Genomic DNA, 16,637 nt, shown 5'->3' on the forward strand with positions numbered 1-16,637 from the left:
TGCGATGCTTTCGACCAAAACAGGCAGGCGGAGCTTGATGACATCATCAACATGTGCTATCGCGATAGAGCGATATAGTCAAAATCTCTATCGTTGGCCAAATTTATATCGTTTATATCGCCCACCTCTAATATGACACGAGACGAGAAATGTATTTTTAAGAAATATTATCTTTGACAGTCTTACAGCAAGGGTGAACTTGAGATGTATACCAAGTTGTCCTTTTGTTGACTAATTACATGTGAAATTTGACAATAACAGATTTATTTTTATTTTTTTTTTAAATATAAATGTTGATGTGTGTGAAGACAAGTCTGTGACTGAACTTTTTAGGAGATCTTTGCATCTTCTACTGTGCTGGCACAACTTTAGCAGCTGGCGTTGAAAAAATTATAAGCATGACAGCTGTTTTTGTCCAACCTAATACTGGCGGTGTGTGAATGTGAGAAAGAGAGCAGTGAGTCATCGGCTCACTAACAGTGAGGTAATTCTAGATCTGCTACTAATGCCAAAGGGAGTCCCTGCTTGTTTTATCTCTGTGTGTATTTCTATATTAGGTGCTAACACACAAGATAGGGTCTGTGTCTGTCTGTGTGGTTGGTTTTGCCTCCACCTTGATATCCCTGTTCTGTGTGGCTTCTCCATGGTAACAAGCTGCTAGGCTGCATTGTTCCCAAGTTGTTTTTCCTGCTATGGGAAAGAGCCAACTGTTGACTGGGTCTGGATTTTGAAATCAGTCCATTCCATTTCTGTAGCACTATGAAATCAAACTGTAGTTGGTGGATGATGATGATGATATTATTATTATTATTATTATTATTAATAATGGTTACAGTTTTATGCATATATGCAACCTGTTGCCTTGATTGAATGAGAATTGAGCCTGCTTTAAAGTTCTAGCATAGGAGCTGTAGGATCATGCATGGTGCCTCAGTAAATGCATAGATACACCTGCATGTTTATTTGTGGTGCTTCTACTTCAGGTTGTGGTTGTTTTTTGTTTTTTTTTGTTTGTTTTTTTTTTTAAACATTGTGTCTTTTTAATATGTATATTAAGACTGGCCCTGTCTTTGAAGTAGGTGGCACTTAATTTGCAGATGAAGATCGAAATAACATGCCAAAGGTCGTCTCTTTAGTGAGCATTCACAGACTGAAGTGGAAGTGCCTTGCTGTGTAGTTTGTTTTTGAAGTGAAAGTGTGGTTGCAACATGATATTCTTTCTCCTTCAAAATGCCAAACGCACATTTGGTCCGGATGTGCACTTTGAACAACGATTGACCCTTTGTATTGAAGTATAATGCATCGTAATGAAGAGGGTCTTCTTAATGTTACTGTGTAATTACCGTATTTCCCGGACTACAAAGCGCACCTGAATATTAGCCGCACAAGCTAAAATCAGGGGAAAATCCTGTTTTGTACATACATTAGCCGCACCTGACTAAAAGCCGCAGGTGTTTCAATGTTGACTTATCATATGTAAGAGAATATGCACAAAGGGAATTGTCAGGAAAGAGATGGCTGTTTGGAGACATCACTTTTATTAATATTTTGAAAAACAAGTTACGGGTACATATTTGCATAACTTTTTAGGTATATGTACAAGTAGCGGTAATTACAAGTACGAAACATGTACTGTGCTTCATAAATGAGTAACAAATGTAGTACATAACAATAACCTACAACACACCAGAAAAATAGATTCAGACTACCTTTTAGGCTCAGGTGCAGTGACACGGCTTTAACAAGAAGAAAAGTCAAGTCATTTACCACCATCTTCCTGCGCACTAAAACCACCAAAGTCCTCTTCTCCAGTGTCGGATACGAACAGGCTCAGGATGGCTACGTCATCCACTCTCAGCTTCTCTCCTTCGTTGTCACTTACAAAACCAAAGAAATCCTCGTTGTCAGTGTTAGAGTCAAACACCCTCAGAAGGGCCGTGGCGGTGTCCTCCTCTCCATCATGCAGCAGTCCAGCCCTTCGAAATCCGTTGGTGATCATGGATGTTTTCACACTTTTCCACGCTGTCAGATTCCACCGGTGGAGTTGAGCATAACTTGCTTTTCGCAAGTTTATCGCCGCTCGTCATCCACGACTCCCGCTGAACGCGTAGCGTTAATTTGAAGTTTGTTTTTCGCGCTACTTGTACGGCACTATGTTGCCTGGCGGATGAAAACGTGACCAACATACCACTCTTGAACCCAGATACTGTGTGTCTGATCACATGCCCTTCCGCCAGGCAACGTAGTGCCGTACAACAGCGGAACAAACAAAACAAATCGTCTTACGATATGACAAAAATCATGGACAATCCATAGAAAAGTCGCACCTGACTAAAAGCCGCAGGGTTCAAAGCTTGTGCAAAAAGTAGCAGCTTATAGCCCGACAATTACGGTAATTTCAATTTGTATTTGGTGGCATTTTTCTGTTTTCTTTTGGTCTGCCAATGTTTTACCTCTGAGAATTTTACATTCAGTAGAGACAATACAATGTTTGTAAACAGAAGTGGAAAGGGTCTTGCAAATCTTTAAATATGTTTTTTATGAAATCAGAGCCGAGGAATGCACAGTGACAGCCTGCTGTTAGTTCACCTATGCAAGAGAGCATCTTAGAACAATTGCACACACAATCAACTAAGTTATGTGAACATTGTTTAAAGGCTAAAAGGAACCATTAGCCAACTGCCTGCTTTGCTCTGTGCGTGTTCATCAGTGCAATCATTTTTGTCTGAATTTTTTTTTTTTTTTTTTTTTGGACACAAACTCCAGTTTTAGACTGTTTTGTAGGTAGAATGGATGCTGGTGCAGTTTGCTACTCAGATGTGTAAAGGTTTTAAAACTGGGACTGAATGTCCACAAACTGTCCCCCCAGGTTCTTTCAGTGTCATGATCTCACAGATTTTGCACTTGTCATAGATGAAAGTAGTGTATGCAGAAATGGGTTTTTAAAGTTAAAAGTTGAAGTAGTAGCCATGTTAACCCTGTACACACAATCACACTCCCCAAGCATACCTAGACCCAAGCAGGTCTAGGTACCCTTGCCCCTGGAGGGGGAAACTGCACCCAGACCCAGGTAGTGTTACCCTTTCCCCTGGGGTGGAGAGAAGCAGACCGCCCCGACTCGGCGGCAGCAGCAAGGAGGCCCCACATTCCAGACCCCAATCGGACGGCCAACTCTTCCTCCCAGACCCCCGCTCCAGCAGGCAACAGAGAACGGGGGTGTGTGAAGACTCCAAACCTCCCTCCGCCCGCTCATATGTAGTGTTGATGCATGTGTGTTCTAAGGTGCATTTAAAACCCAAGAGGGCATGGCGCTACCTCACAATACATTGCTATCTACTAGACAGACATCCTTTTGATAGTTTGCGATGTCGAAAAATGTGTATTAGTGATTAATATTGTTCCCCAAGACCCAGATGGAAGTAAGACTAATATTAATGCAACTTGTAGGACATATTCAAATATCTTGTAAACAATTTCAGAGACCTAAAATTCAAATAAGTGCATTTTTAAAGGACCTACAGGCATTTTCCTTTCTATTCACCACCCCTCTCTATGATGATCAGTGTAGTGTACCTATTGTTGAGTATGTCACTGAACTGATCACACTTGAGTGTTAATTTTCTCGTCTGCCCCCCCCCAAAAAAAATCACCCTTTTTTTTGACTATACTGACTAAACCACGAGCGAGACATGGGGCATGCTACCGTACTGCCTCTGCTGTAATCTTTTCTCAGTGGTTACGCCACATCTGTTCGCATTATTGCCAGACAATATAAACCGAATACAGTCAGAAACTTGGCAGCAGTAGAAGAAATACAGGCGCAAAGAGAGACCGCTGTAACACGCATGCACAATGTGGGCTGTAAAACAGAGCTAGTGACAGTAGCCAATGCCCAAATTGTGTTATTAAAAGGGGCAAGGGCAATATATACAACAATGAGCCATCTGGACCAGGCAGCAGTTCATCACTGGCGACCCAAACATGTAATCCCCTACATCCACAGGGGCTACAGAGGAGAGGATGGAAAGAGAAACTATTTACACCTTAAACATCCTTCAGTAGTGCAGATTTTTGCATTTTGTCATGCCAATAGCATATCAATGAACTGAAACAAGATCAGTGAGTTGGAGATGTGAAAGGCATGCCTTGGTGAGGGGTTGTAAGACAGGATAGAGTAAAGCACAAGCCCACATTTCCATATGAAATGACGCTGTCCTTTCCTTTTACAGTCCGATTTGTTTTACTACCATGCAAGTAACTTAAAAATCAAGTGAATTGGCACGACCTGTCAAAGATGTGCCCTTAAATTCTATCTGCCATTGTCACACAGAGTATAGAAGAAAGGGCTTAGTGTCCACATACAGGCTGGGAAAGGGACGGCATGAGGTAGGTGTGACTGTGAAACCAGAAGCATGTGGTTCAGACTTGTCACAAATTGTTACAGTGAGCGTACCCTGGATAATCCTCTTTTGTGAAACTTAAGTGACCATACACATGCAAAATGGACTTTTGAGAGGCTGAGCACAGAGATTGATCAGGAAAGTCTTTACTGAGGGCACGTGCAAGGGCTGTTTTCTCAGACTTGTACTGGACGTTTCTTTTCAATTGCAGTTATTGCTCCGTTGGTGGACATATAAAAAGAACGCAGGTTTAAGGAAGTTGTGCATCTGCTTCACTTTTCAGACACAGAAGCATCATCCATCACATATACTGTCTTCTTGTAAGCAGAGTTCGTTTTATAAAAAGGTATTAAAGTTTGAATCTCTTCATAACCCGAATATCATTTGTGATTTATTTTGCAGTTCAAAAATAGACGTGCACTTTTGGCAGTACTTGCAGGCACAGCACACACTATACAGCAGTCGTTCTACGTCATTGCTGGCATTATTGTCGGCCACGATGGTGGCCAGAAGCAGAGTCCGTGAGTCATCGTGTTTGGGGGCAGTTACATCTGTGTTTAGATCTGTCCATATGGGATCAGATCACCAAGACGCACTCGAGTGCTGCATGTGAACCGGGTCTGTGTTTCCCTGTGCACTAAGCTAACTATCACTTTCTCTCCTGCTGACAGATTGCAGCTCACAGTAATATTTAGGTTTTTTTGTTTTTTTTGTTTTTTAAATCTTGCTTCCCTTCTTAGTTGGCTCAGTTATACACATGTGTTTTTTTTTTTGTTTTTTTTTTAAAGAGAATATGGTCCTGTTTGTAGGAGGAGAAAATTGACTAACAGACCTGGATTTAAAAAAGTTTCTTGTTTGACTTGTTTAAGCTACAGAGACCATCATTTTGTTTGAATCTGCTGATTTAGTGTTTGAGTGCTTAATGCTATGCACAGACCTGCTGCACTGTGGCAAGCAATGTGAGGGTGAAAGTCGATAGAACAGAATGAAGAGAAAAGGCAGTGAGAAAGTGAGGTATGGTGTCAGTGAGGGCAGCTGGTGGTACAGCCTGCAGCCAGATGAGGCTGAAATCTGAGACTTGCTTAACCACAGAGGCAGTGGAACGGAGGGGGCAGAGAGAAAGAAACACAAGTGGGAGAGCGAGAGAAGGAATGTCCACCTAAGAAGGGGAGCGAAATACGCGAGCTTGAGGCAGGAAAAAATGCAAGAAAGTATACAGACGTGTACATACACTGTCTGTATACTTTCTGTATGTATATTTTCAGGTGCAAATAAAATTTGTCAAGTGTCAGCTGTTTGAGGAGAGAGGGTTATGTGTTTGGGTAGGGAGTGTCAGGGGAGAGCGGGGAGGGTGTGAGCGAGGCTGCTGTTTGGACTGACATTGGATGCCGGCTTAGCTTTGCTCTCTGTCTTTCTCACAAACGCACCCAGCAGCAGCGACACCAACCACACTCTTGGACGGAGAGAACTTCGCTCAGTGAGGGAGTGACTTTATTTGGGACACTTTCTTTGTTTCCTTCTCTCGCAAGTCTTATCATCTTAAGAAACCAAAAAAGCAGAGCTTTTTCCTATCAAACTTTTATATATATTTTTTCTACCTTCCAACTCAAGTACACTGGACAGGATTTGTTTTTCTATCAAAATCACCCCTGTTTGACTGTGGGAAATGTTCCTCCCCCCCAGCAAACCTACAATTTCACAAGGTGGTTGTTGGATGCATTTGTACCTGTTAGATGCTGCAGTGGTGTAGTGCCAAACAGTTCCTGAAAATTTGGCACCAGGAGAAACAAAGGTGGAACTTGCTAAAGGATAATTATCCAGTGTTGAAGAAACTCTACTGTGAGTTGGCTAAACTGCCTTGCTTTGCTGTCTGTTCCTGTATTGACCGATTAGGGAGAAACAAGGGAGTGGCTGACTGACCACACACCAACAGACTGCTTACAGACTTGATTTTCAAGGTTTTAATTTTAACAGAAAACAAATCTGATGGTTTGTGTCGAAGCATTGCAGTGAAAACATCGGTGACCTACTTTTTTTGTTTCGTTTTTCCCTCTCTCTTTCCAGCCTTGGCCACTCTGTTGTGCCATCTCCTCTGAGAACTCATTTTACCAGCTATTAAGGATCAGTTTGCCTCTCTGGACACAGTTCTTTCATTTCAGCTTACCCCAACCCTCATGAACTTGTTCTTCTCAAATGGGTGAGCAGGAGGATGAAACATGATCCTGTGTTTTGTCGTGTGTTTGGGGCAGCAGTAACACTGTGTGGTTTCCATGGAAAAGGCCAGAGAAATATGGCGCAAAGGGAGCGTATAAATGCTTTACCTCTATGTCTGTGGTACAAGTGAAATCGAAGCCAGCTAGTGTATCGCTGCAAGCTCCACCCTGGAACTCCTTGCTCAGACTCTTCTCATGTGTAGCCACAAGGAGTGTGCACAGGACTAAAGGTATTACACTTTAAAACGGTAAAGCACACAAAAAGCCCCCTCTCCTCCCCTCATCATCAGCTCAATGCATTTGTCCGTGTATCTGCAGGGTAAGATGTTGTACAGTAGTGTAAATTCTAGTTGTAGCTTTGTTAGCATCAAGCTGACAAATTGATTGGCCTTTCTGTTGCTCGAGCGTAGCTGGTGAAAGTGTGTTCTGTATGTTGTGACAAAATGTGCTGAATAGTTTCTTTGTGGGTGAATACAGAGGAGCCTTTCAGCAGGCGCCGCATGCGTGCATTGTGAATTACACTGTTATAGTGTGTATGAAAACTTGGAGTGGGCCACTTAAGAACAAAGAACGGCATGTTTGTTGAAGCCTAGCTTGTTTTTGGCCCCCCCCCTCTACTCATGGTGTCTTTTTCCCACTTGTATCTCTTTGCATTCTTGTATTCCCCCGAGTGCTTATTTTCCGTATACTTCAACTTTTCCTGGCTTCAGTGTGCAGCATATCTTAGCTTCTCTTAGTGCCCCCCCCCCCCTTTTTTTTTTTTTTTTTTTTTTTTTTTTTTTTTTTTTGTGTCCTTCTGTTTTCACATGTACCTGAGGTGCTATGTAGTTGTGTTTTGTTTTTTTTTTGTTTTTTTCCAAGGTATGTGTTTGTTTTGTCTAAAGCAAATGGCTTTAAAAGGCTGCAGATTAACCTAAAGGAAATGTTGTTTTCATGATGCCCACATGGTGATTTCCGTTATATCAGATCCTGTCAATCTGGTATCCATTGAGAAAGTCAGAAATGAATTAGGCACTCTAATCTAAAATGGTTGATGAGACTTGGTTCCTTGTTAAGTGTTTTATAAGTAGAAATACAAATCTATCTAAATTGATTGTTCTTTCTTAGCATGGTGAAAGCTTTCGAAGTGTGCTCATCCATTAAACTAACAGTGGCTAGATTTACTAACAACCATGAGTTTGTTCCCTGTTGTACACAATGAGATGAGCCCAGGCATATCTGAGAGCAAGAGTCACCATTTAGTACTGAAGATGAGAGCTACTTCAACAACCTCCAATAAGGACACAGTACTTTGCAACATGTACAAGAAAACTGTCCAGATTAACCTCCTACGACCTGCGTCCACATATGTGGACATCACATTTTGGGTTATTTAGACCAAAGTACTCAATTTTGCACTACAAGGACCTGATATCCACTTACGAGGACATTATACTCCCACTGTTCTATCGAAATTTGAAACAAATATCCTCATATGTGGCTCTCATTTTTCTTAGAAACAAAAATCAGGTAATTCTTTGTTTTTACATTCATCGGGTCCCAATATGCCCAAATATCATAGAGAAATTTAAAATGCATGCCGTGGAAGAGTTCGGGTCTTAGGAGGTTAAAGGTGTAAACGACAAGTGTTTCTCCACCTTTAGCCAGCACAAATACACTGAAGGTGCAGCCAGACTTTAAAGGACGAGAAGCTAGCAGCCGGTGACTTGGGACCGAAATGTAAACACACGACTCACCCAGCGTGGCAGGAGTACTCACTAGCTGCGCTTCATATGACAAGAATAACAAACAGTGGATGCAAATTACTGATGTGGTTAAGCAGCTGGTTTGAATAGCTTGACCCAACATCTGAGGTACAAACTTTATTTTAGTTTAAAATAACTTCCAGAGCATTCTCAACAGTCACAGAAGTTATTGTTAAACAAATATGTTTTACCTGAAGTATCTAGAAACAATTTCACCTAGGTTACTTTTGTGCTGCGTCACTAGATATAATACTGCTTCTCCTGGCATCTTGTTTCAAAAGATTGCCTCTTCAGTATCCGATCTTTGAGTGATGATTTATCAACCCTGCTTCCGGGTCCAAACTACACTGCATTTATTAAGGTGGAGTGGGGAAAAAAGTTAGCTTCACTGCTAATGTGTTTATATCATGCTAATATACTGTAGCTGTGTAGCTACCCACCACGTAGCACATTATTATATACCAGCTAGCCCAACTTCAGTAACCCTACAACCGTCACTGCTGTTTAGTTTTCTGTCTTCATTTATGTTGGAAGTGACAGCAGAGCTGTACGTCTTAATTTTTCAGAAACCCCTTAGTCAGAACATGCTATATCATGTTTAGGTGGAAACTAGCAAGCCAACTTCCTGCTTGCTTCTAACTCTGTTAACCTTCATAAACTCTGTTTTCATGGATGCCTGGATGTTAAACCTATTTGTTACACCTGGTAAAGCGGCCACATTGATCATTTTATTAAAGGTGAAAGGATTTAGACAGTTTGTAACTCTCAGTGATGCCGTAGTGTTCATTTGACTCATTTAAAAAGGATTGAAAATGATCTTTTATTTAGTTGCAATTATAAATGGTGCTGCCTGCAAGCTGAAAGTATCAATAAAATGTTGTGACCAGCTTTTTGTCTGGATTATTCTATATTGAAGTAAAATGGGCATGATATTTCTGGCCATATCGACATGATAATTTGAGGCGATATCACCCACCCCGAATTACAATGACAAATGTGCACTATATTAAGGGCAGAATGAAATTTTCTCTGGCAGATGGCAGCTGTGTTTTGAAATGTACATATGTGCACAGTTTAGCCCGCATGCAGTCACCTCTGTAGAGGATCACATTATTATGACCCAGACACAATGGCTACATGTCAGTTGTAACACAGGCACTGACTGAACAATACTGGGGACATTGTGGAGTAGGGCAAGACTAGGGCTGGGCGATATATCGAGTTTTTTTTAAAAATATCGATATATTTTCATACGAGATATAAGATGTGACAATATCGTTTATATCGATATAGTCTATGTTACGTTATAATTATACTTGTGGAGCCGCAGGTTTGCCTCTCTTTCGTCCACTTTTGTCTCTACGCAACGTTACTCGGCCTCGCCTCTCCTTCACTGAACACAACTCCCCCATAGCTTCACCTGCAGGCAATGACAAGATGAAAGCGGAAAATCTCCGTTAGCGAGTTACCGTGCGTGGGGCTGGACAGTGTCAACGTGTTAGCGAGCTAACCGCGCTAACGAGCTAACCGCGCTAACGACATGCAGCCCGGAGGGGCTGCACGGCCTAAAATCCTTTCATTTTCTCAAAAATCGACAGTGCGCCTTATGTATGAATTCTGGTTGTGCTTACTGACCGCGAACCGATTTTATGTGGAACACAGCGCTCAGCAATCTGTCAAAAAATGTTTTAATATGACTTTGCTAAGCTACGGAGCTGCACCGCTTGATGGATTGCCAGAGGATTACGGCTACCGAGGAGGAGCCTCGCGGAGTGATACGTACTGTGTGTGTATAAGGACCACAAATGGCACCTGTTCAGAGACGTGGTGCAGCTGTGAAATCTGTCTCTTTGTTATTATGCTCAGCGTCTATTAGTTTACATTTTGACTGCACAATTGTGAGCTTTTTGTTATGCACAAAAACAACATTGTTTTCTTTTATTTATGGACCATGATTATTTAATAAATGCTGATAATTTATTTTTGAGTAATTTCTTCATGTACATCTACGCTGTATGTAAATAAAAGTGCCCGTGTGACATCTGGGACACAGTGTGACTAAGAACTCTCTTTTTGTTCTTAACTTATGGCTTTAAAAAAAAATATCGAGATATATATATCTTATATCGCCATCCAGCTAAAAAAATATCGAGATATGAATTTTGGGTCATATCGCCCAGCCCTAGGCAAGACGGCACAGTGTGAATCAATTTTTTTTTTTTTTTTTTTTTCCCCAATATATAAAGTCTCGTGCTAATGTATGGTGCATTAGCAGCACAGTGAGTGGCTTAAATGCCTTGAAAGGCTGGTTGTAGTTCGTGGAAGTGCACTAAATCTGCTGTGCCCCTCCTGATCTCCTATAGCCAGCTGGCACCATTTTAAAAACTAGACTGTCATGATGGAAATCCAGCTTATCGGACTGACTTGAGCATGTTATTTAACATTGTTAGAAATTACAAAGCCAGGCTTCATGTTTAGCTGGTGATAAATGTGTGTAATTTGGTGTACTTTACTTGATGGTTATTATTCCTGTTATATGGTAGGAACATTGTTACGGTGGGATCGGTCTGAACCAGTATCCCTCTAGCTTTGCTTTTCTAACTTGTGTTTGTTTACTTTGCTCCCTTTTCTTTTCCAGAGGTCCCCACATTTCAAGAGGAGACGAAAGCCTTATTTGGAAATCTTATGGACGAAGGTGTGTATTTTAGTTTTCCCCCTGTTCATCTACAGTTATAGTGCTTATACCAGTGTTTCCAGCAGGCTTTTTAACCGTATCTGTCCTCATTCCATTTGTAGTCCTAGCTACGGGGTGAGTTGTTTCCTGTTTTGGGAATTTGGTGCTCTTAATTTACTTCACTTGGACAGCACCTAACACACTGTCTAATGTAACACATGGAGGGGTATGCAAGATGACTTTTATTTCACCTTTTTGTCAAACGTGCATACACTACTGTGTGATCGCCTATTTTCTAAACAGAATAGCTTTTCCCTTTTTGTGCTTCTCCTGAACACAGCAGGCTGTGTGCACAGTCATTGTTTGTCTGTTCTTTCTGTCATCCTCCTGTCCACCCTCTCGACACAGTGCAGTATCTCTCTCTGTCTGGTTAGCTGACTCACTGTTCCTGTCTCTTCAGTCTCTTTGCGCACATGATTTTTACCTTCTTCGCACACCTTTTGCTGCACCCTTCTCGGAAATGTATAATTTTGCTATAAAGGAGAAGAGTCGTCCTGAATTACTCAACAGTGTGTTTCGATATTTTTTTATTTTTATTTATTTATTTATTTTTTTCCGTGGTTGGAGGGGTGATAAAGTAAATTCAGGCTGCAGAAGTCATTTCTAAGCCACCTGCTAACAACAAAAGTTTGCTGCTTGTCTTTTCTTTTCCTTTTTCTTGGGAGCAGCACCCCCTTGGCCTCTCATGTGTCAGCTAAACAAGTGATGCTATGTTTATCCCTCCACACTCCATTTAGCTCTGCAGCTTGTTATAGCCTTATATGCCGCAAACTACTTATTGTTTCATCATATGTATTGTTCAAGCCAGGAAACTACAAAGGAGAATAATTCGGTATCCTTTAGTCTGGTTTGTTGGTGGCATTTTGTGCTAAAATTCCAGCTGTTGTTAATAGTAATCTCTATAATATTACCACTATCAACACAAAATAGCCCAATATCAGCACTTGTGGTGTGTGTGTGTGTGTGTGTGTGTGGCAGCGCTGCTTCTCAGCTGCTAGACTACAAAACCCTTCTCCCCCTTTCATGGCCCCTTGGTTGAGGTCCAGTGATGATCTATTTCAGTAAAGTATGTTGAGCCATACATTAGTTCTGTTCAGTAATGCAGCCAGTTTTCTTCAATAAGATGGTGCTGCAGTGTACTCTTGTGTGACAGAAGCACAGAAGCCACGCCTTAAGCGCACAGACGTCCTTTCACAGAAACACAGCTGGTAGCTGACCTCCACATTTACCAAAGTAGTAAGTTCACGGTTGTCCTTTTTTCCCTTTCCCCACTCTCACATGAGCGCATTAGGTGCATGGCACAGTTGTCAGATTGAACAGAACAGATTCTACATTGTCATGATCATGTTAAGACTACATTCATATGGCTCTGTTTTATTTCGGTGTGTTTTTGTGGACACCAATTATTGACAAGTAAACAAGTTTTATAAAGGTCTCAATAGATCTACAACAAATGACTCTGCAGTTATGAAGAAACTATTGTCTTCAAGCATAAGCGCTAAGCTGGTGATGCTAACACATGCTGGATATTTCAGTCTTGCCTTTGCAGAAAGTCCTGAGCTAATTTGGTCTCGCTGTTCCTGGTGCTGTTGCTAGCATGTTAGCTAGCAAAGACTTTCTATTAATAGCTGCTAAGGCAGTATCTCCATCGCAGCAGATGTGTTTACAGGCAGGCAGGCAGGCAGGCACAGGGAGCACTAGCTAATAGAGCGTCTGATTAGATCCAGTTTTTATGTATTTATTTTTTATTTATTTATTTTTTTAACCTCAGCACATGGCATGAGTGTGTGCATGTGAGCATGCAGACAAGATTTACCCTAGCAGGTAAGGCAGTGCTGCCTACTGGTAGCACTGCCAGCTACTAAGCTAGACATAAGAGGGATGCTTACACAAGTAATGATGGCGTAGATAAAAGCATCACATTCAACACTCGTGGCTACAGGTTTACGCTATTATCTGGCAAATGACTCCACTGTCAGCAGGAAATGAAGTAATTATTATTGCTAAAACATGGGTTTTTAGTGCTGTTTGCGTGTTTTTCAGAAAAATTGTGTAAAAAGCTGAAATTTGTGACACTTTCTGGAGAGCTGGAGCTTGTGCAAAGAGAGCGTATTCAAACTTATGTGGCTCTAAAATAGCACAGTACAGCGGCGGCCTTAGTGGAGGATGGTCTCAAAGTGACAGTCTTATTTATTTGGTTTTTCTAAAGGTCTTCAAAAATTGCTGGTTATTGCTAGTTCTTTGAATCACCATCAAAGGGAAAGAGGAAGTGCTTCCCTTCTGTAAAAACAAGGACCCAAATGTTTTATCAAACATCATAATTTACTTGCTAAATGGAGGTAAGTTGCCTGGGAAGACCTCAGAAGACTACCTATGAGGGCCTCTGACTCAGCTACAGCAGCAGCTGAGTATGTTTTCTTCTACTCTTTTTGAAATTGTTAAATTTGTGCTAAGTTTGATCATGACTGCTCAATTCACCTAAGCTTTGGCAGCAGTTTTCTGGTGGTGTTAATTTCCCAGCTGTTTCGTCTGTCTACATATCACTGTGGTGTCTCATTGGCCGATTCTCGTCTTGTCTTCACCTCCCACACATACAGTCCCTTCTCCATATTATTCCTGTGTGCCGGCCCTCCCTGTGCTGCCTCTGTCTGTAGGTAGGTAGGTAGGGCTATAAAAAGGAGCGGAGTAGATGATGTAGTCCACCCAAATTACTGTACTGACCTGAAAAATGTGACCTGAGAAATATTCTTCTTCATCCTTTTTTTTTTTTTTTTTTTTTCTTTTCATCTTCCCCCCCTCTGCACACTCTTGTTCTTCTTGCATCCTCATTGCGGTGTCACCCCATCAGTCTATCGTCACGCCACCTTCTTTTTTTTTTTTTCTTTTTTTTTTTAAACCACCTCCTTCCTGACTCAAATGGTTATGTCTGATTCATTCAGATGGAAGCGTGTTTCCACCAATGGGGAAAAATATCCCTGACACTAGCTCACTCAAAATCGTGTAGTGGACAGCATCAGTCAGCTTTCAGTGTATAGTAAACACGAACAAAGTGCTATTCATGTTGGCGAGTAACGCAAGGATTTCGTCATTTCTTAAACCACATTGGTAAATGGTAAATGGACTAGTTCTTATATAGCGCTTTTCCACTCTTCTGAGCACTCAAAGCGCTTTACACAACTTGTGCATTCACCCATTCACACAAGCACAACTGACATTCACACACATTCATACTCCGATGGATGCATCGGAGAGCAATTTCGGGTTAGTATCTTGCCCAAGGATATTTGGCATGCAGACTAGGGGAAGCCGGGAATCGAACCACCAACCTTCCGATCAGTAGATGACCTGCTCTACCACCTGAGCTACAGCCACCCATGACATTGAAAGTACTCAGCACTTTGCATATTCATGCCTGCCAGCTGTAGCACTGGCAGCTGATGCCATCCACCTCCTGCTTCCGAGTAACAAAGCAATGACGTTTTGAGAAGCATAACTCAAAGTTTAGGATTATGGATGCAATCTTTTTTTTTTTTTTCTTTTTTCCTTTTCCAGTTGCGTAAATTAGCCTCCGTGCATTCTCCTCTTCCTCAACACAATTGTTTTCCTGCCAGTCACATTTGGCTGCCACCTCTCTCCTTTGCCTCACAGGCCATCTCATCCTTATCCACAAACCTGTTACCAAGGCAACTACACAGCACATGGGAAACATCAGTGCCACACACCACTTTACTGTCTGGTTGTTATTTAATTAAAGTGACAGAAAATCTGCGTAGCTGACTCGTTGCAGCGATGACAGTGTTTTACACCACAGTGACAGAATACTGAAGAATACTCTTCCTGCACTGTAGGCTTTTTTAAAGCATGGTAGAAACCATAAGATTTGGTTTTCACAGAAAGATGAATTTATTACCCCTTAAGATTCCATCCACTCTAAATATAATCAAAAAGCTTGCATTAGTCATACAAATAAGGAAGTGTGGTAGAATGACGAGTCTCCTGAGATTGCTCCAAGTGGGTTATCGTGATTTCAGTGAGGAAATGAAGCTCTCTGGTATTGGCACGGTTTGTGTGCTACAGACTGTTTAACTATGAAGTGTTTGTAATTCTGGAGATTAAACATTAAGTGTATGGCGAGTGTAATAAGCGCTGGATTGGGCCTAGCTGTGAGAGAAAGGATTAGCCCAGCATGTAGCCGCACATCATCATGCAAGCTGCAACGGGAGGAAAGAAGCAGAGTTTCCTCTTGATTTTTATTATTATTATTTTTTATTTATTTATTTATTTTTGGTGTCGCTAACCGGACAAGATTTCCTATTCTGGGGTCCGTTCTTCGTACCTCGCTAAGTAAGTTAGCTGGATTTGATTGTTGACGATTTCGCGTGATCTTGGATCGTTCTGTTCTCCGAAGCTCATCTGGGACTTGCTGTCATAGCAACAGATCCGTAAGCGTAAACCTGCTTGGGAGCAGGCTTACTTTATGTAAACAGGATTAGATCGCGGCCACTCAGGTATGTCCGCTTCATCTATACGAAAGCAACAGCGATATTTTACCACTGTTTTTCCATAAATAAATATTATCAATGTAACTAAAGCTAATGCAGTATTTGATTCTGTTATTGATTTCATACAGATACATACAGGTCATTTCCTAAAAAAAGGGAAATGTACTATTAATCATTCTATTCCATGTATTTGATTATTTCAGATGTAATTCATATTTCAGAGTAGTAATAGTAAATTACTTCGTGTAATCAAGATGAGAGACCACGGCTATAAAAGCGAAGGTGGATTTGGGAAGCCTGTCGCAGCCATGTCCTGTCCGTATACGCGAGCCACCCATTGTGGAAGGTGCAAGATTGATAAGGAGAGTGTTCAGAATTCAGCGTATATTGCGGGATAGACAGGATCCTTTAGCTCAGCGCGACAGTGTGCTCATAGAGAGATATCGATTTTCCCGTGAGGGTATTATTTACTTAACCAACTTGTTGACGAGGGGGTGCAGGACCACCACCTGTCTTTTTTTGCTCTGCCCTTTTCTTGGTTGCTGTTATAAACAAACAGATTATTTCAGGGTCTCTTTCCAAGAGACTAAAAGCAATATGAGTGATAAATATTACCATTCTGTAGAATATTCTTATATTTCACTTTTACTTGTTCCCATGTTCTAGTGGGTCCTGTTGTGGCTCTAATGTGAAAGAGGATATAATGTAATATGATATAATGTATGATAACATAATAGATTTACCCTACCGCCTACTGGTGTTGGCCAGAGGGGTCGATGGCGCGATATGGCAGCCTCGCTTCTGTCAGTCTGCCCCAGGGCAGCTGTGGCTACAATCGTAGCTGCCTCCACCAGTGTGTGAATGTGAGAGTGAATGAATAGTGGCATTGTAAAGCGCTTTGGGTGCCTTGAAAAGCGCTATAGAAATCCAATTTATTATTATTATTATTATTATTATTATTATTATTATTAAATTACTTACGAGTTTAATTTGTCAGCAACTTTCTGCCAGCCCTCTCTCCTTGCTTTTGCAGCCTTTGCAGT

General features: G+C 41.4%; 1 protein-coding gene across 2 annotated transcripts in view; it reads left to right on the top strand.

The window, feature by feature from the left end:
- siah1 (siah E3 ubiquitin protein ligase 1) overlaps positions 1 to 16,637 on the top strand; it is a 38,900-nt gene that overhangs the window by 5,328 nt on the left and 16,935 nt on the right. Inside the window, exons 1-2 of one of the 2 annotated variants that reach the window (XM_085358952.1) lie at positions 5,707 to 6,843; positions 10,997 to 11,053. In XM_085358952.1, the coding sequence (XP_085215078.1) occupies positions 6,726 to 6,843; positions 10,997 to 11,053 (175 nt within the window). In that variant the 5' untranslated portion in view covers positions 5,707 to 6,725. Of the gene's footprint in view, positions 1 to 5,706; positions 6,844 to 10,996; positions 11,054 to 16,637 lie in introns of those variants that run through there. The other variant, XM_085358951.1, reaches the window with a different exon arrangement.

The sequence above is a fragment of the Diplotaxodon limnothrissa genome, linkage group LG7, assembly GCF_057381915.1.
Source record: "Diplotaxodon limnothrissa isolate DT_005_m linkage group LG7, D_limnothrissa_male_GT1.1, whole genome shotgun sequence".
Classification (NCBI taxonomy): domain Eukaryota; kingdom Metazoa; phylum Chordata; class Actinopteri; order Cichliformes; family Cichlidae; genus Diplotaxodon; species Diplotaxodon limnothrissa.